The sequence below is a fragment of the Leptonychotes weddellii genome, chromosome 16 (assembly GCF_054177405.1).
Source record: "Leptonychotes weddellii isolate Sample4059 chromosome 16, ASM5417740v2, whole genome shotgun sequence".
NCBI lineage: Eukaryota > Metazoa > Chordata > Mammalia > Carnivora > Phocidae > Leptonychotes > Leptonychotes weddellii.
In genome coordinates, this window is record NC_138384.1 from 39,765,274 (window position 1) to 39,785,032 (window position 19,759).

At 53.7% G+C, this 19,759-nt stretch overlaps 1 protein-coding gene across 1 annotated transcript in view; it reads left to right on the forward strand.

The window, feature by feature from the left end:
- SIPA1L3 (signal induced proliferation associated 1 like 3) overlaps nt 1-19,759 on the forward strand; it is a 211,652-nt gene that overhangs the window by 159,608 nt on the left and 32,285 nt on the right. Inside the window, exons 11-14 of the mRNA XM_081807589.1 lie at nt 417-691; nt 7,567-7,818; nt 8,614-8,751; nt 17,992-18,116. Of these exons, the coding sequence (XP_081663715.1) occupies nt 417-691; nt 7,567-7,818; nt 8,614-8,751; nt 17,992-18,116 (790 nt within the window). The remainder of the gene's footprint in view (nt 1-416; nt 692-7,566; nt 7,819-8,613; nt 8,752-17,991; nt 18,117-19,759) is intronic.

The window sequence follows — 19,759 nt, forward strand, 5'->3', positions numbered from 1 at the left end:
CAATCGCAGTAGCTGTGGCAGAGGGGAAAGGCCTACAGAGGGTCTTGCCCTGGCAATTAAATGCCCCACCCAGGATCACCTGACAGTTCCACTCACAACTCATTGACCAAAACAAGTCCCAGAGCCCACCCCCAACAAGGGGGCCAAGAAGTGTAATCCCACTATCTGGGGAAGGGGGAGGCCAGGGGCACTTGGAGAACATGGCTCATGACTGCCACGGTCTCTCCTGGTTAAGAAGCCACATGGTTGCCTATCCTTGTTTCTTCAGAAGTCAAGAGCCCAGGCTGGGACTGGGTGGGTGTTTACACCTATATCCTGGCATCACATGGGAGGGATGGGGGTCAGCAGGGTCTTTGGCCCCGAAGGCGGGGAGGAATCTGTGCGGGGGTCATCCAGAGCTTGCCTATTGCCCACAGGTCATGACCAATGGCTGGGAGACGGTGGACATGACCCTGCGGCGGAACGGGCTCGGGCAGCTGGGCTTCCATGTGAAGTACGACGGGACGGTAGCCGAGGTAGAGGACTACGGGTTTGCCTGGCAAGCCGGCCTCCGGCAAGGCAGCCGACTGGTGGAGATCTGCAAGGTGGCCGTGGTCACACTGACCCACGATCAGATGATAGACCTCCTGCGCACCTCTGTCACCGTCAAGGTGGTCATCATCCCGCCTTTCGACGATGGCACGCCCCGGAGGTAAGGGCATCTGCCCTGCAAGGTGGGAGCCGGGTGAGGGGGTGGTAGCTTCCAGAGCACTGTCACCCGACGCCCTTTCTCAGCAGGAAGAATGGTGACGGGGAAAGTCGACATCTGTCAAACACCCACTGCGTGCCACTTACGGTTGAAGCTCTCCAAATGAGCACTGTCCCATTTCATGTCCAAAATAGTCCCATGAGGTGGGCACCCTCATCAGTCCCATTTTCTAGATGATGCACACAGCATTAAAAGTAACTTGCCCCGAGGACACACTGCACTTGATCCATTTCTTCAGCACGTATTTATTGCACCTCTAACAAGGTGCAAGCTCCATTCGAAGTGCTGGGGAGACAGCAGGGACAAAATGGAGTGAGTGCCTGCTCCCTTTGGAGTTTGTGTTCTAGAGGCAGGGACAGGCAGTAATGAGGTTTAAGAAGAAAATTAAAGCAGGCTGGATAAAGGGCCTGCAGTGTGGTGGGAGAGCTGCTCATGGGTCAGGGAAGGCTACTGGGCAGAGGCAGCCATGTGGTCTTGTCCAGGCCAGGGCGTCCCCAACAGAGTCTGCAGAGTCTCCGAAGTGTGAGTGTGTGTGGCATGTCCATCCGTGCAGCAGAGACCAGTGTGGCTGGAACAGGGGTGAGAGGTGGGGCAACCTTCAGAGGAGCTTACACAGTGACAGACTTGGGTTTTACTCCACATACAGTGGGAAGACAACGGAAAGTTTGTCTTGGTTTTTTTTTTCTTTTTTTTTAAGGTTTTATTTATTTATTTGACAGAGAGAGACACAGCGAGAGAGGGAACACAAGCAGGGGGAGCAGGAGAGGGAGAAGCAGGCTTCCCGCCGAGCAGGGAGCCCGATGTGGGGCTCGACCCCAGGACCCTGGGATCATGACCTGAGCCAAAGGCAGACACTTAACAACTGAGCCACCCAGGCGCCCCTGACTTGTTTTGTTGTTGTTGTTGTTGTTTTAAGATTTTATTTATTTATTTATTTGAGAGAGAAAGAATGAGAGCGTGAGAGGGAAGAGGATCAGAGGGAGAAGCAGACTCCCCGCTGAGCAGGGAGCCTGATGCGGGACTCGATCCCGGGACTCCAGGATCATGACCTGAGCTGAAGGCAGTCACTTAACCAACTGAGCCACCCAGGCGCCCCCTGACTTGTTTTTTTAATAGAACATTTCAAGTGTGTCAAAAGTGTACCAAGCCCCGTTTCAACACAAGGCCAGTTTTTTGGGTTTTTTCCAAGCTCTGTACCTCCCTCCCTCCCTTGGATTATTTGAAGCAGCCCCAGTGATTAGAATGTATCTCTACCCAATAAGAACCTCTAAAAAATTATGACTATACTGAAAAATTTTACCAATAAGTATCAACTACCCATCTGTGTTTACCTTTCTATTGTATCAGAGAGATCTTTGTTAAAAAGAATTGTTTTGTTAATCAGGCTGTTCCTGTTGTATTTGGTTGATGGGTCTCTTCAGACTCTCTTAATCTATAAGCTTCCCCTCCCACTTTTTTTCCCCCCTTGGAATTTATTTTGGGAAGAAACCCAGGTCACTTATCCTTTAGAATTTCCCACTTCCTGCATTTAGCTGCTTGCATCCCCCTGGTGTCCTTTACCCTGTTCCTCTAGCACATAAATTTCCTATACACTGGAGTTGGATGTAGAAGCTTGATCCAGTGCTGGTTAAATTTCTTCTGGTAACGACACTTCCAGGTGTGTGTCTGTCACGAGGCACCACATGTCTGGTTGCCCTCCGTGAGTGACCCTGAGGGCAGAGGGTTAGGTGGTGGCACTTGGACCCGTCATCATACCCTGTCCCCCTCAACAACCATGGGTCATTATTGCCTCAATCAGTTATTTCATCATGGGTCACAGAGTAGCGAGTACTGTTCTCAATTCCATCATTCCTTCTTCATTTATTGGCTGAAATCCTTCTAAAAAGAACGTTCCTTCAGTAACTATTTGGTTACTCTGGGGTAGAATTTATTAGATGGGGAAGGCAGGGTAAATGCAGCTTTTAGAATGGTGAGTTGGTGCCCTAGCGACCTCCAGCGGTGGCCAGAGACAGAGAATCACTACATCCCAAGTGCTGGACACACAGCTGCACAGAGGAGTCAGGCCTTGGCCCTCATGGAACTACTGAATGGATCAGGGGAGGCAAACGGTGAACAAGGGAATGTGGTGATTTCACATAGCAAAAGAGGGAGGCAATTGAGCATCGTGAGAAGGCAGGCTCTGCAGTGAGATCACCGAGGTTTGACTCTTAGCTGTTCCTCATAGTAAACCGTGGCCTTGGGCCAGTGGCCTCATATCCTGTGCCTCAGTTTCTTCATTTGTAAAAGGAGGATGGTGATAGATCCTTTCCCCAAAGATGGTGGTGAGGTTGGAGAAAAGCTTTGTAAATAAAGCAGTTAGAACAGCACTTGGCCTGTAGGGGGCGCTATAGAGACACCAGCTGTGAGATACTAGGTGTGAGGAAAGAGCGGAGCCTGACTTTGGACAGGGTCATCAGGGAAGGCCTGAAGGTGAGAAGGAGCCAGAAGAAGGGTCTTGCAGGGAGGGAGTGGCCATTATGAAAGTGAGGACAAAGGGCCTTGGCTTGTTGCCAGACCGCCAAGAGGGTCTGGAGCAGAGTGAGCCAAGGGGAAGGCTGACATAGGTGACACGCGACCCTCACTTTACAGATGAAAAACTGAGGCCCCGAGGGGACCCATCAGTTGTGCAGAGTTGTACAGCTACTAAGTGGCAGAAAAACCTCAGTCCAGGTTTCCTAACTGCGGGGTGCTCGGCGGCGGAAAGCTGGCGAGAGCTGTGCGCATGCCCAGCTGTGCTTGCTCCACCCGCCCCTTCCTGCTTGCTCCCAACTTGGCCGGGGGCAGTTCTGGGCGCGCCTAAACCCTGCAACCACGGGCTTGGCCTTCCCTCACCCACCTCCCCAGTCTCCCCTTGGGACTCCAGTCAAGCCCCAGGCGTCCCCTTCTCTCAGCCCTCTTATCGCGCCACTTCCCAGCCACACCCGCTCCAGGCTCTGCAGGGACAAGTCAAGCCCAAGTAACTCCACAGGCCAGCTCCCCAGCAGACCTCCCTCTGCCTCACTCTGCACACACCCTCACACCCATGCGCATGCACACGATAAGCCAGGCCGCCTGTGGGAGGATTCTCTGCACTGGAGGCCACAAAGACGTCCCTGGACCTGCAGGTAGGGGCCAGCGGAAACAAAAGTAAAAGTCTGCAGGTTCCCTTCTCCAGCTTTGTGGAGGCTTTGGGGAGACCAGGCCAGGGAGGGTGTGACCAGACAGACGAGCCCTGTTGCCTGCCCTCATTAGGAGAAAAGCTATCATCCTATCCCATTGGCAAAGCAGCCACTGAAACAGGATCTTCTGTTTGCAAGGGCAGGTGTGGGTTGGGACTTGCATGGTTTTTGTTCTTCAAATGCAGAGGGGTCTGGCCGACCTCATTTGCAGAGCTGATCACCCCAGCTCTGGGGTCTCTCCCAGCCTCTTGCTGCAGCCCTGGCTTCCTAGCTCAAATGTCGAAATAAGCCATGAGTGGAGACACATGGGGACAGGCAGAGATGCTCTCCCTGCCACCAGCCAGGCTCTGCATGGTGTGCATCTAGACCCCACACTCTTCAGACACTGAATGGTAGATTGGATCATCCGCACACTCCCAGGCCATCAGACGGGGGTTCTCAAGTGAGTGCTGCACCACTGGCCACAGCTGAGCTGGGCCAGGTAGCCGGGAGAACGTCCCACAGCCTGATGAGATGGTCATCGTGACGTTGGCCGCTTGCACGGGCTCAGGAGGAATGCTCTCATCTCACCTTCTCTGTCGCTTCCTGATGGGGAAGGCCATCTGGGATGCTTTTGTCCCCTTCAGTTGAACTCAGGAGCTCTGGTCAAGGGGGTTGTAAACTCTTCCTGGAGAAGGGAAATTGAAACCCCACAAGTGAGTGAGCAGGAGGGGTAAGAAAGGAGTCCCCATGGCCCCCAGAAACTTGGCTGTTGGGAATTGAGGACAAGGAGGCAGTGAGGAAAAGAGGTCTGTGAGCCGGGGGGTGTCCTCTCTCAGACATCTCCCACACCCGGCTGAGGCTACAGCATGCTCTCTACTGTAGTATTGTTGGTCGAGACTGGAAGCAACCTAAATATCCAACCGCACTGGGTATTTAGGCCCGACTGGCTGAGTGAATCCCAGGTCATCCGTGTGATGGAACAGTATTTGACTGTTTAAAGGAAATAAAGTGAATTTGTTTGTACTGAGAGAGCTCGGTAAGAAATATCGTTAGTTGGGGGGCCAGGAGGGGGAAGTAAGATGGTATTTGGAGCTAAGTGTGCTGGCCTTTTTTTTTTTTTCCTGTTTTAAATAATATTTGCATAGAAATACCTGCATAGGATACTTTTGAAAGAACATATAAGAAACTGGAAGCTGTGGTGGCTTCTGGTAGGTGAACCCCGGGGACAGGGATGCCAGTTTTGTCCCGCTTTCTCAAACTTTGTCTTGTGTCGAAATCATCTCCAGCAGCTTGGTAAAATGCAGATTCCCGGGCCCCCAGCTCAAGGCGGACTCTGATTCCGGTGGGCTGAGTTGAGACCCAGGTATCTGCGTTCCTCTGCTGAGCTCTCAGGGTGGTGTGTATGCTGCTGGTTCTCAGACCAATGGGGAAGGATCTGTTCCAGAGCCCCCAGCGGGATGTGGTTGGACTTCAGAAGGTAGAAGGGAGACTCGGCCTCTGAGCACATGGAAACAGCAGGCAGATTGGCCACAGAATCAGCTGGAAAAGGCGACAGTACCAAGGCCCCATTTGTTAAGCACTTCGCAGGCACCAGACTCTCTCCTAGTGCTCTAGAATGCCTGCAGCCACCGTCTTACAAATGAGGAAACAGGTTCTGGAAGGAAATCCTTCGCCCAGGGCCATGCAGGCTGGGGTCTGAACTGGCCATCTGGCCCAGAAGCCCTGGCTCTCTACTACCCTGTGCTGCCTTCAAGATGACTGGATAATGTTTCCCTCTTGGAGATCATGCCCAGGGCTCCTGGCCAAAGGCCACGCTGTCAGTAACGGGGAGAGAAGACCGGGACTCGAGAAATCTCACTGGCTCCCAAACCGCTCTTCAGGGGCCCGTGTGCACGGTGGTTAAAGTTGTGGCCTTTGGAGTCAACTTACTGAATTTAAATCCAGTTTCCACCTCTTACTGGCTGTGTGACCTTGGACAGGTTACTTAGCTTCTCTGTGCCTGTTCACTTCTCTCGAAAGTGTGGTTGTAGTGATCAGGATTCTGGTTCCCAACAACAGAACCAACCAGCTCAAGCCTGGTGAAGCAAAAGACAGACTTTCCTGGCTTCTATACCTGACAAACTAGGAGACAGAGCAAGATTTAGACGTGGCCAGATGCAGGGACCTAGACGCCCTCACCAGGAATCTTTATCACCTGTCTCCTTTTCTACCTTGCTGTCATTCTCGTGGGACAAAGGTGACCCACCCTTCTTCACAGTTTCAGCTTAGGACTCCCCAGCGCAGCAGCCCCAGTGAACCAGATCTTTCCCCCATTAGTTCCAGAAACAGTTCCAGAGTTGACGCCGTCTCTGGCCGCACATGGGGCACATGACAATCCTGTGCCGATCATGGTGTCCGGGGGAGGGGGAGGAGAGGTTTCTGATTGGCCAGGCCTGGGTGACATTCTCACGCCTGCAGCCAAGAAGTGGGGTCAGCCCCACAGAGCACACAGACCTGTTCCCAGGTGATGGGGTGCAGGAGCTGAGTAGGCAAGAGCAGTGATGCCGTGATGGTCCCCTCGTCCACCTCCACCTGGGCCTGGCATATCTATGGGTTCTGCTAGCCGTTTGTATTGTTGTCATTCCTCCCATGGTCCCTGGTGAGGTGTTGGTACCTACCAACGCAGAGAGATTGCCAGAAGGAGCTCTGACCCTGATAGTGCCAAAGGGCACAGTGTGTTGGGGCCAGGGGCCAGAGCACCTCCTTGGGTCGCCTTCTGAAGACTCCTCAGCAGCCATGTCCTGAGCCCCCAGCCACCAAATCCACCACATCAGCCAGTCCTGAAAGTTGCCTGGGTTCCAGAGGACCCAGGAGATCCGCGGAGGCTCAGCTTGATGAGGGCATGAGAGCTTCGGGGTCGAGGGCTCCAGGCTCCGCTCCGGCAGCTGCTGGGAGGTGGGTTTCGTGAGCCCGGCCCGCTTCCAGGGCTCGGAGCCCCCTCCTGTGCCGCCCTGCAGCAGGGGTGGAGAAGGCCAGCCCAGCCTGCGGACCGCCCCGCCTCGAGCCAGGAACACCGAGGCGTGTGTGCCCGCCTGGTCTGGGGGGAGTCACAGGCCCTCCTGCATCTATTTCAAGGTTCTGGGTTTCATGGCTTTTTTTTTTTTTTCCAAATCACCCTGCAAAGTAGGTCACCTGCTCCTCTTCCAGCTGCCTTTGAGCTTCTTTGGAACAAGGCAGATACTATCCTTTGATTCTGAGGGCATCCGCCTTTCTGGCCCCGAGTACCGCTGCAGGGAGGGGAGGGGCGGGGAGGGGGCTGCTGAGCCATTCCATGGAGGACACTGGTCCACTTGAAGCCTGGGTCAGGGAGAAGGGAGAGGAAGAAAGACGAAGAGAGAGTGAGGAGCAGAGAGGAGGTGAGGGAGAGAGGGCCAAGCGGTCAGAGCCTCTGGGTTGGGCCCTGTCCTGACTGACTTCTCTGAGCTGCTAAGTTTCAGACCAACTTAAAGGGTACCTACTCGGCCTTTAAAATAGGCCCTCATGGTTCAGATTCCGCCAGAAAACCCAGCCCAGTGTGACGAGGCACTGGTCTCTCCTGGGCAGCAGGTACGTGTGCTGGTGGGTCGGGGCCCTTCTGAGTAACGAAGCTTTTCTTCCCAGGGGGTGGCTGGAGACCTACGACATGAATACCTCGGAGCCCAAGACGGAGCCAGAGAGCATGCCTCCCGGGGGCCGGCCCCCCTACCGCAGCAACGTGCCCTGGCAGTGGAGCGGGCCTGCCTCCCACAACTCTCTACCAGCCTCCAAGTGGGCCAACCCCAGTGCTCCCGGCCACGCCCAGTCCCTGAGCCGGCCCCCGAAGCAGACCCCCATGGTCCCCTTCCGGGAGCCCCAGCCCCTGCACAGCAAGAGGTAAGGACTGATGAGGGGCACCACCCAGTGTCCCAGTCTGCATCCCTGCTTTGCCCTTTTCTCCCTCCTCCCTCTTTTGTCCAGTCTCTTCCTCTCTGTCTTTCTCCTCCTCTCCCTGTCCTTATGCCTCCCTCCCTCCCTTCCCTCCCTTAAATTTTCATTACAAGCCTCTTGTGTGAGGGCCCAGTGCTGGGGAGCTCGGTGTCTGAGGCTGGGTAGCCACCATACCAAGTATGATTAAAACTATATATTTTTTGAAAGCTCAAGGGACTAATAAGCACAGACTTCTTGGTAGTGATCACTTCCTAGGGGAGGCAGGGAAGTGGGAAGGGGGAAAGCCCACAGGTAGGCATGTAGAAGTGCTGCCATTCTAGTTCTTGGTTTGGGTGGTAGCTTTGGGAGTTTGTTTTATTATGATGGTGTGTATCTTGCAGATAAATTATCTTGAAGGTAGTGTTTATTTAAAAATAAAGAAAAATTTCTAAGAAATGAAGGAATCCAACTTGCAGAGGTGCATCTTGCTTCAGCGGCCCCCGTCAGGCCTCTGTCAGGGCCTCAGAAGCTGAGGGGCAGGCACAGCTGTAATGGGAGAGGGAGGGCAAGGGGTATCCCGGCTCCCGGACACCACCCTTTGCTCTCAGCAGCTCTCCCTGCATCCTGATGGGAGCGTGGTAGACGAAGCAGATGGAATGTGGTTGGGCCTGAGGGAAAGGTCTAAGACGTCTTCCCTCCTCTGAGGGCAGGGGTATCCTCAATTCACCCAGCCTTCCGCCATCCCTCCTGTTTCTGTTGCAGGCCCGTCAGCTTCCCGGAAACCCCTTACACAGCATCACCAGCAGGGGCCGACAAAGTCCCTCCCTACCGACAGCCTTCTGGGAGCTTCTCCACCCCCGGCTCGGCCACCTACACAAGATACAAGCCATCCCCAGAAAGGTCAGAATCTCTTCACTCTTTCCAAATTAAGGAATCTGATGAGAGCTGGGGATCCTTCTTCCCCAGGAAATGCACAGACCCTACAAGTTTATTTGCCATTTGATGGAGTTTCTGGATCCCTGAAGGTCATCAGAGGACCTCCAGGAAGACTAGCTGTTTGTTGAGATTTAGAGCCAAGCTGCCCTGGGCACGACTCACCGCCGGCTTTCCTCAAGGCAAGATTTCTGCTGGCATGTTATTGACACCTGAATCACTTGCTTAAGCAAGACCATTTGCCTTCTAGAAGGCGTGGCCACTCAGCGACCTCTCCAGCTCCGCCTCCCCAGGACCCGGCCACCAGCATCACCCAGTTTTCCTGGCCTTTCAGCCTTCAGTCCTGTCCCCTTGAGCCTTTCTCCAATCTGGCAGCCTAAGGGATCCTCCCAACTCCTCCATGGCTCCCTGGTGCCCTGTGTCCTTGGTCCTCCAGGATCCCTGACTTAGTCAGGGGCAGCCCCTCCCCTGTCCTCAGGCCAGAGCCGTGGGCTTCCTCCTGGATGTCTCCCTTCCTCCTCCTGCCTACTGCAGACCATCCATTTGGCCTCCTGAGCAGCTCTGCCCCCCACCGCTTCCTCCTCCCCAGTGCCCCACCCTGGCCACCTCCCTGAGCCCCAAGCCTCCATCCCATCTCCTGTGGTCCACCCTCCACTCAGCAGCCAGGGGGATCTTTCTATATGTGGCCATGTCTGTCCCCTGCTGCAGACCCTCCCATGTGTCCCCCAGCCCTCAGGACACAGCCTCAGCACCTCGGTGTGGCCACCAGGCCCCACCCGCCTCTCCAGCCTCACTCAGCCACACCTCAGCCTCACTGGCCGCTTTCGCTTCCCTGGGTAGGCTGTCTGAATTTCAGAGCCCGCCTCTGTGTTCTCCCTCTGCCTACAGATTCTTCACACTCTTCACCCCACACTCCCCCGTCCTGCCAACTTGAGCGCTGATGCTTCTCCTCTGGGAAGCTTTCCCCGAACCTCCCCCTGCACTAGATGAGGTGCTGCCACTGTGCCCCTCAGTTCCCTGTGTATTTCCCAACCGTGACCTTGAGTGCTCTCCATTCCGTCAGCCAGGTCAAGAGTGTGTGTATGAGCTCCTCTTCAAGATCGGGACCCTCCCAGTGCGTCTGTGTGGGACCATCACGCAGCACAGAGGCTGACCCGTGGTAGATCCTCGGTATCTATTTGGTGAAAGGACGGGGTGAGGGAGTGAGTTGGTTTAAATGAGACCCCCTGCTGTCAGGGTAGGGATCCTTCCACTGATCTCCAGCATGCCTCCGGATCACCCCAAAGGGGCCGGGCCTCCCCCTGAGGCTCCGACTTAGTAAGTCTGGAGTGTAGAACGCGCGAGGCTGCCGGCCCAGGGAACACACGCCGAGAGCCACTGAACTAAACCATTGTTGGATCTCAGCCTCTGCTGTAAAATGGGGGAAAACAGACTCCTCTTCCATTTCCCGGCCACCACCATTCAGCCTTCATTCAGCAGTGGATCTCAGGCACTGTCTGTTGCCGGGCCCATAGAAAACTGTTTGAGATACTCACTTACCGGGGGTTCCTGCGCTCGGTGCCGCTGGCTGGCAGAGGGAGCGCCCAGGAAACCATGCGCACCCCGACGAACGCGCTGGTAGACTCAGGCCATGGAAGAGGGAGGTCTAGGCTGGCTGCCTGGAGGAGGCAGCGTTTGAACAGGGCTTTGAGAGGTCAGTAGGAGTTTGCCGCAGAGAAGAGGGAGAAAGTCTTTCTAGACAGAGCAAAGGCCACAGACAGGAGTAAGCAGAACAGTGTGGAATGCAGGAGGAATGGAGAGGAGTCTGGCGTGTGGGAACACCTGGGCGGCAGCAGCAGCTGAGGCTAGAAATGAGTTTGGTACCAAGTGATTGGCCAAGAACAGACGTGGTGGGAATGATGTTACTGATAAATCCAGGGAGCATTTTTTTGTTTCAGAGTCTTGGTGTCCCTCTCCTTTATATTATTATTATTTTTAAACTTTTTGAAATAATTATAGGTTCACAGGAAGTCACGAAGAAATGTGCAGGGAGCTCCATGAACCCTTCACCCAGCCTCCCCCATGCAAATAGCAAAGCAAGGCATTGACATTGGTACAGTCCATAGAGCTTATTCAGAATTCACCAGTTGCACATGGATACGTGTGTGTGGTGAGTGCGTTTGGTCACACGTGTGCTGTTGTCTAACCACCACCACAATTTACACACCATACCAGCACCTCGGAGCTCCGTCCTGCCACACCCTTCCCCTCCCCCATCCTGAATCTCGGGCAACCATTAATCTGTTCTGCATCTCTAACTCTTGCTATTTTATAACTGTTATATAAAAGGAATCACACAGTTTACATCCTTTGCAGATTCTTTTTCAGCCAGCATAATTTCCTTGAGGTTCATTCAAACCATTGTGTGCATCAGCAGTCAGTTCCTCATTGCTGAGCTGTGTTCCATGGTGTGGAACTAGCCTAGTACGTATAACCAACCATTCGCCCATCAAAGGATATTTGGGTGGTTTCTGGGCTTGGGCTACTACAAACGTTCATCCTCTGACCGTGCATGAAAATGAATTTTTCTTGCCCTGGAACAAATGCCCAAGAATACCATTGCTTGCCAAGATACGGAAACAACCTAAGCATCCGTTAACCGATGATGAATGGATGAAGGAGATGTGATATGTATACACGCAGTGAAATATTATCCAGCCATAAAGAAAGGAAGTCCTGCCATTTGTGACAACATGGACGAATCTGGAGGTTATTACGCTATGTGAAATAAATCAGACAGAATAAGACAAATACTGGGTGCTGTCACTTACACAGAGAATCAAAACAAAAAGTTGAACTCCTAGAAAAGGCGGAGTAGAGTGGTGGCTGGCTGGGGTGGGGGAAATGGGGAGATTTGGGCCAGAGGGTACAAAGTTGCCAGTACAAGATGAGTAAGTTCAGAGGATCTAATGTACATGTAGGCGTGGTGCCTTGAGTTAATAATTCTGTGCCGTGCATTTGAAATCTTCAGCATCGTCCCCCAAAACAGGGTAACTCTGTGCCATGAGAGATAATGCTTGTTAATATGATTGCGGTTATCACTTCGCACTGTGCGCGTACGTATATCGAATCATCACCTCGTACACTTGAAACGTATTGCAGTTTGTCAGCTGTGCCCCAGTGAGGCTGGGGGCGTGGGGGGAGCGATGCTCTGAGAGCTGCTTGCTCAGCACACAGCGGACAGCGTTACTTGAGTGAATGGGTGTGCTGACTATTCTGCATTGCACAGAGGAAAGCGCTTGGGGGGGGAAGAAGAAAGTACAACTGCTTACCATGTGGTAAGTCCATTTTTAGTTTTAAAAGGAACTGCCAAACTGTTTTCCAGAGTGCCTTTACCGTTTTACACTCCCCCCCCCGCCCCGCAAGCCCCCAGAAGTGTATGAGTGATCTGGCTTCTCCGCATCCTCACCAGTGTTGGGTGTCCTCCCTGGTTTTCACTGTAGCTATTCTGATAGGCGTGTAAGGAGATCTCGTTGTGGTTTTAATACGCATTTCTCTAATGGCTGATGGTGTTGAGCATCTTCCCGTGTGCTTATTGGCCAACTGTGTATCTCTTCAGCAAGTGTCCGTGCCTGTGTTTTGCCCATTTTCTAATTGGATTCAACATTTTTCAGCTTTGGAGAGTTCTTTGTGTATACTAGACACGAGTCCTTTGTCAGGCGTGTGATTTGCAAGTACTTTCTCCCAGTCTTTAATTTGTCCTTTTGTCTTCTTTTTTTGTTTTGTTTTTTTTAAGTCCTTTTGTCTCCTTAACGGTCTGTAGCAGAACAAAAGGTCTCAGTTTTGATGACATCCAAGTTACATTGTTTCCCCTCTTATGGTTCACGTTTTTGGTGTGAAGTCTAAGAACTCTTTGCCTAGACCTGGGTCCTGGAGATTTTCTTGTTTTTTTTCCTAGTAGTTTTATTTATTTATTTTTTTAAGTAGGCTCAACGCCCAGTGTGGGGCTTGAACTCACAACCCTGAGATCAAGAGTCGGATGCTCCACGGACTGGGCCAGCCAGGTGCCCCTAGATGTTTTATTGTTTTATATTTCACATTGAAGTCCGTGATCCATTTTGAGTTCCATTTTTGCATAAGGTGAGAGGTTTAGGTTGATGTTACTTCTTTGGCCTACTGACAGTGTCCAGTTTGCTCCAGCACCATTTCTGGAAAAGGCTCTCCCTCTTCCATTGCATCGCTCTTACTCCTTAAAGCGAACGATCATTGGAAGGGGAACTCAAGTGGGCACGTTTGTGTGGGTCTGTTTCTGGCTCCCCTGGTCTGTTCTGTTGAGCTGTATACATGATCTCAGTGAGTGCTCCCAGGGACTCCACAGGTGGGTACTTAATTATCCCATTTTACAGAGAGGAAATTGGCTCAGTGGATCCCCTTGGTCAGGGTCACTCTTCCAGGAAGTGACAGAGTTGGGACAGGAACCCAGGCCCATGTGATTCTGGAGAGAGGACATTGACCCGAGCGAGACCTGTCCTGCCAAAGGACTCTGAGCTTATCCTCCAAATCGGGGTAAAATACACGGTCCCTTCTGGAGTCCCCACCCCACAGTGACACTTCATCTCTGTCAACATCTGGGTCCCAAGTTTGGCAGAAGGGTACTAGCATGGTACATCCCCTAAAACTTCAGAAGTGTCTTTCACAGCCAGTCACCAGCCTGTGGTACAAGGCCCGGGAGCTGGCCAGGACTGCCCCAGTGGCCTTTAGCCTCAGCTCCTTTCCCTTTTCCCCTCCGCACGGCCTCCCCGTGACATCCTGGAACCCGTGTGAGCCCGGCCAGACATTCCTGCGCAACCCCGGACTTCCCCCACTCAGGACTCCTCTGTATCCTGCTGTCTCCAGCGGGCCTGCTACTTGCCGAATTCATCAAGCTTTTAGGATCGTGGGGGTCCATATGCTCAGAATCTGTCCCAGGCCCATCTTAGATTCACTGGGAGACAAGGTGGTAAGATGGCCTGCCCTTTATCTGCCCCATAAGTGTGGGCCAGCAGCTTCACCTCTCTGAACCTCGAGTTTGCTCCCATGTAAAATGTCTATCCCTGAGCAGCACTGAGAATCTTCATGGAGGAAAACCCTCTAGAGCACTCAGAACTGTGCCTGGCACACAGTAAGTGCTCCTTAACCTTGAGGATCATTACTGCCCCATGCAGCGCCTGTCCTGGCGGCTGGGGGACAGAGGCTGGTGGATGCTTTCCCTGTCCTCAGGAGTTGGCCACCCTCGTTCGCAAAGTGAGCAGACCACCAAACTTCGTATGGAGCATTAGGACAGAAGAGTGTGCCCGGCTCAGCAAGCCTGCAGGGCTGGACTGGACCCTAGGCATTTGCTCACCAGACCCCCTGGCTGGCTTTTTTTTTTTTTTTTCCCCCTGTTTTTCTCTGCCAGCTCCATAAAGAGTGGTACATTGGTGAGGAGGCATTTGACTCCAGGTGACAGAAAACCTAACTCGAGAAGGCATGAGGCACTAAGGAGATCTATCATCACATAGTAAGTCCACAGGTGGGGTGGCTTCTTCAGGGAAATCCTCAGGGACCTGGCTCCACTTGTGACCCATGATGGCTCTTGGGGCCCCAAGCAGAATCAGTGCCCTGCAGAAAAGGAGGGAAGAGCCTCTCTTCGTTTTTAAGAGTAAAGGAGCTAAGTCATTTTGCCTACCCCTCAACCAGCCCCTGGCAGGTCACATTGGACCCGCACGACTGTCTGCAACTGTCAGGATTTACTCAAGTCACATGGCTGAGCGATGGCCGCCACTGCGGAACCTGGGCTTCACCAGCAGAGACCAAGAAGGTTGATGGTTGTTGGCGTGGTGGCCAGTTATGGCCACATCGTCCATCCACCCTCTCCCCGGTCATCTGGGAATTCACCCATGCGTTGTGCCATCAGTCCATGTAGGCGACTGGCAGAGCAGGCTGGAGCCCTCCCCTCCGGAGAGGCTCTTGCCCACGTTCACGTCTCTCTTGGTACTTTTCTCTGTGGCCATAGAGGAAAATACCAGGCTCAAAGCCAACATCCCGACAGCCTGACCCTGCTAACACTCCCTGCAGGCGCTCCCTGCCTGCCTCCCCAGGTCAGTCAGCGCAGCAGCTTCTGCCTGACGACGCCTGAAACTACAGTGAGTTTCTCACCAAAACCCAAACCCCTTATCTCTAACGTGATGTCATCTTCCAAGAAAAGATAGAAGACGTTAATGTTTCTCAGATGAGCTTGACAACAGCGCTGGTCTTCACTTCTTCTGGGGATTTTTGCCCAGAGCCGTGCATGCTAAGAGACCAGCAGGTCCAGATTTCCAGTTGGCTTGATCAGGCCTTGGCTGTGATCTGCACCCCCAAAGAATGGGCAGCATAGGCCAGTCAGTTTATTACATCAGGCTAACAAGGTTCGTTTGAGAATTATGCAGTTGCACAAAATACAGGTCGTCTTCATGGAGGACAGTAGCTGAGCGGTGAAGCCTGCTGGAACACTTCCAGCTACAGACAGTCTGTCAGGATTAGGTTTAGCTGCCTGAGAGAGAAAACAGTGACTCAGACAAGACAGTTTCTTTCTTTCCCCCATGTTGTCAGAGACCCCAGCTCCCCCTCACCCGTGCCCCGCCGACCGTGGCCTCTTGCCTCCCGGTCTTAAGGTGGCTGCTGGAGCTTCAGCCTTACGGAGGAGATGAGGCAAAGGCGCCCACAGCACACTTCCAGAGATTTCCTGGAAGTCACATGCGACGCTCTTATCTCATTGGCCGGAACTGCAAGACAGCCTGGAAATGCAGTCTGTTAACCAGTTACACTGCGGCCCCGGATACGGCCGGGGTTCCGTTACCGAGGCAGAAGCAGGGAGTAGAGACTGCGGGAGCCTCCACTCAGACCTTCCGCTTTCCTCTGGCTGACCCCAGCGGCCACTGACGTTGTCCTTCAGCACTCGGGATTTGATGCAGACATCTTGAGAAAATGGAATAAACGCGTCAACACTTCAGTTTCCCACCGTGGTAGAGCCGCATTATACCAGGCAGTTGGCTGACCGATAAGTCAGTATTGCAGATTGCTTTGCTTTTTCTTGTTTCGGCCCTGTCTTCCTTCCCTGGAGGAATTGGAGGTCAGGGTTTGGGCAGGTGGGGAGAATATGTGTTTTCTTGGCAGATGGGTAGAAACAGAGTTTCTCTTCCAGAGCAACCCCTCTGCTGCCCGGGAGGCGTTGAAGCCTAGGGGCTCAGAGTTAGTCTTTGCAGAAATAGCTGTGGCTTTAGGCTGGCAGGATGACCCTGCAGTTACAAGTATAGACAAAAGGAACCAAATGGGGAAATCACAAAATCAGCTCTACTAATGGGGACTCAATTAAGTCTTCCCAAGTACAGGGGCGCGTCTGGCTGCAAGTAACTGAAATTTGGCTGGCTCACACACTGTAGGAATGTGTTCTCCCACAGAAAAGGAGTCTCAGAAGTAGGTCAGGCTCGGGGCACCTGGGTGGCTCAGTCATTAAGCGTCTGCCTTCAGCTCAGGTCATGATCCCAGAGTCCTGGGATCGAGCCCCACATCCGGCTCCCTGCTCTGCAGGAAGCCTGCTTCTCCCACTCCCACTCCCCCTGCTTATGTTCCCTCTCTCACTGTGTCTCCCTCTCTCTGTCAAATAAATAAATAAAATCTTTAAAAAAAAAAAAAAGTAGGTCAGGCTCCAGGCAGGGTGAATCCAGCATTTCAGCCACATTATCAAGGCCCCCGTCCCTCCCACCTCTTGTCTTCTGCCCTCAGCGTCGGTCTCATCCTCAGGCTGGTAGCAGGAGGGCGACAACAGCTCGTGGTGTTCTGTCTGGACCCAGCAATACCTAGGTGAAGGAGAGCAGCCATTCTTCCTCGTCATGTCTCTGAGGAACCGGGAGACTTTTCCCGGAAGCCCTCCTCAGCACACTTCCCCTGTGTCGGTCACAAACACCCAAAAATGTCAGTGACTTAAATCAGCCAAGGTGTATCCCGCACCCACACTACAGCTTCAGCTGCTGGTTGGCAGGGGATCCCTTGGAACCCCAGCTGCTGGGGTCACTTACCTCACAGCTCATTGACAAGACCAGGCCCAGACCCCAGTCCTGCTGTGTGCTTGCCAGGGGGAGGGCCAGACATGTTTTCTGAGAGTCTTTATAACTCTCACATCCTTTCACGTCACATTAGCCAAAATTGTGTCCTTTGCCTGTCCCTGAACCAACCCCAGGCGGGTAGAAGGGTTTCAGTCATGACTGGCTCTGATCTGAGGTGGAATGGATGTTGGAGGCGCCCTAAGGATTCACTCCAGGGCGTAGAACCAGTGTCCCTGGGACATGAGGCCACAGGGAAAGCCTTCTGCCATTTCCTTCCCTAGATCTCAGCCCTCCCTGCGAGTGTACAGAGCCGGCCTCCAGGAGAATCTCTGTCCAGGAGATAACTTTGGTATTTCATCCACCCTGCAACCCTGTGAAGTAGAAAATGTCATTATCCCATTTTTCAGATGGGGAAGCTGCAGCTCAGACTAACGAGCACTTGCCTGACCAAGGTCGCAGAGCTAGTAAGGGATGGTGCTGGACTTCGAGGCCCACTCTGCCTCATTCTGGAGCCCGAGCACATAGCTTCTCTCCCACAGCTCCTTCCTCCAACAGGGGGACAGGCACAGCGTTCTGGCCTGTTGGCACATTGTCACAGCTCGGTGTGTGCGTCAGCGTTGGGCTATGTGTGGGGGACACAGGACATCAGTCGGTCTTTTGAGGAAAGGCCTACTGCGATCGCCTCTTGACAGTTGAGAGAAACTGCAGCTCAGGGCTAGGAAGGGACTGTCCCTGGCTGAGAAAGAGGCCAGGGCCCCTGTACCTACAGACGCTTTAGCCCTGAGACAGGCCTGGGAAGTGGGGCTGCTAACAATAGCTCATCCCGTTTCACGGCCAAGAAATAAGACCCCTGAGGAACCTACGGGTAGGGCCTCCGCCCTAGTGGCTTTTGCCCTGCCTTCCCTGGAGGACCCTGCATGGCCCTGCGCTCCCTGGCGTGCTTCCCAGGCAAGACTCATTCCTGACCCTCCGCTAATAGCACGTTTCCAGGATTACTCATCTAGCCTCCCCTCCGCGCGGAGCCTCCAGTGTATTTAAAACCCACCAGTGAGCAAGTCTCCGGCTCAGGTGGTTTTTGTCACATCAGCCCCTCACCCTGTGCTTGCCTCTCACTCCCCTGCAGGTATGCAGCTGCCCCACACCCACTGCTGTCTTTTGATCCCCACTTCAGCCACGATGGGATGTCCAGCGACTCCTCCTCGGGCGGCCTGACCAGCCAGGAGAGCACCATGGAGCGTCAGAAGCCAGGTAGGGCCTCCCCAAGGCTGGCTGTGCCCGCCCGCCTTGCCCCGCAGGACCTCTTCTAATCCACCAGGTGACCCCCCTCCTCATGTCAGAGATGGGTAGAACCCAAAAGGAAGCTGTTGGAGCCACACACGAGATGAGGGAGGTCACCCAAGAGAGCAGCACAGACCAGTGAGCCTGATCCTCCTCCATCCAGACGGGGCATCAGCAGATGGCACTCCCTCGGGAGCCAGCGTCCAGATGTGTGAAGCGGGGGTGGCGACCTCCCGGGGAAACAGCTGAAAGTGGACCAAAAGCGGTGCCGTCAGGGGAGCAGAACCGACTGTGTTCTGAGGCTTTTCCTTACATAACCCCTCCTGTGCTCTCTTCCCACTGCTGTGGATATACGGCCGATGCCGAGAGCAGAGCCCAGATCCTGAGTGTCTGGAGTGATAACCTGTCACGGAGTGAACGCCCCACGCCCCACACCTGGGGTGAGAGGCCGAACACGGCCAGCCTCCAGAAGCCCCCCGGGCTCCTCCCAGTCAGCGCCTCCAGAGGCCGCCCCTGCCCTGCTTCTCACAGCCAGACTTAGTTCTGCCTCTTCCTGCGTTTCATGTATACAAAGCAGACCCCTGCAGGCTAGACGCATCGTGTGTGCGTGTCTGGCTTCTGTCGCTCAGGATCGCCCTCTTGAGCATCGGCCACATGGTCGGAGCAGTGCAGTTTCCGAGGCGTATTCCCCTGTATGAACGACCCACGACGTATTACTCCATTCTGGCGTTGATGGACATTTGGGTCGTTTCCAATCAGGGACGGCTTAGAATAGTGCTGTTGGGAATATTCTCGTACCTGCCTGTGCTGAGCACACGCTCACACTTCGGTAGCATGTCTGCCTGGGAGTGGAATGGCTGGGTCACGTGTTGAACTTTGTAAGAAGCTGCCACCCCTTTTCCCAGGGTGACAAACCATGTCACGCTCCTGCCAGTGACAGAGGAGCACTCTGGTTGCCCCGTGTCCTCACCCACCTTTTCACTTCGGCCGTTCTAGAAGTGAGCGCCTAGTGGCATTGCCTTGCACTTTTAATGTGCATTTTCCTGGTGCCTGACGAGACTGAGCATCTTCTCCTCTGTTTATTCTCCTCTGTGTGATGATTAATCATGAGCATGTGCACTTAGATGAATATTTGACATATAATTTCACACAGCAAACTTGTAGCCCCTCCGAAGCCTGAGAACTGCTAGATGGATGGGTGGGTTCAAAAGAAAGAAAACAAATGAAGCGTCAAAGAGCATTGACATTTGGAGGAGGGAGACATGGAGCTGTCCTTTTAGATATTCAGGAATTTCCAGGCAGCTCCAGGGGATGACCACATCAGCACGTCTCCAGCCCCCTCAGGCACGGTGGGGCAGGGAAGAGCTTGCATGTCCCAGGATTAGTGGCCTGGGAATTCCTTGGCACCCCAACCCCCATGGTTCCCTTAAACCAGGGAAAATGGTTGAACTTCGGGCAAGCAGGTCACCCTCCCGACTTCGCTCTCCCTTCTGCTGCCCCTGGGGCCTGCAGACACGGCTTGCTTCCCTCCTCGGCATGGCCCTGCCTGCCCCTGCCCGCCCTTCTGTGCTCTCTGCTGCAACACACACAGATCTGCATCTCTTTCTCCCCGC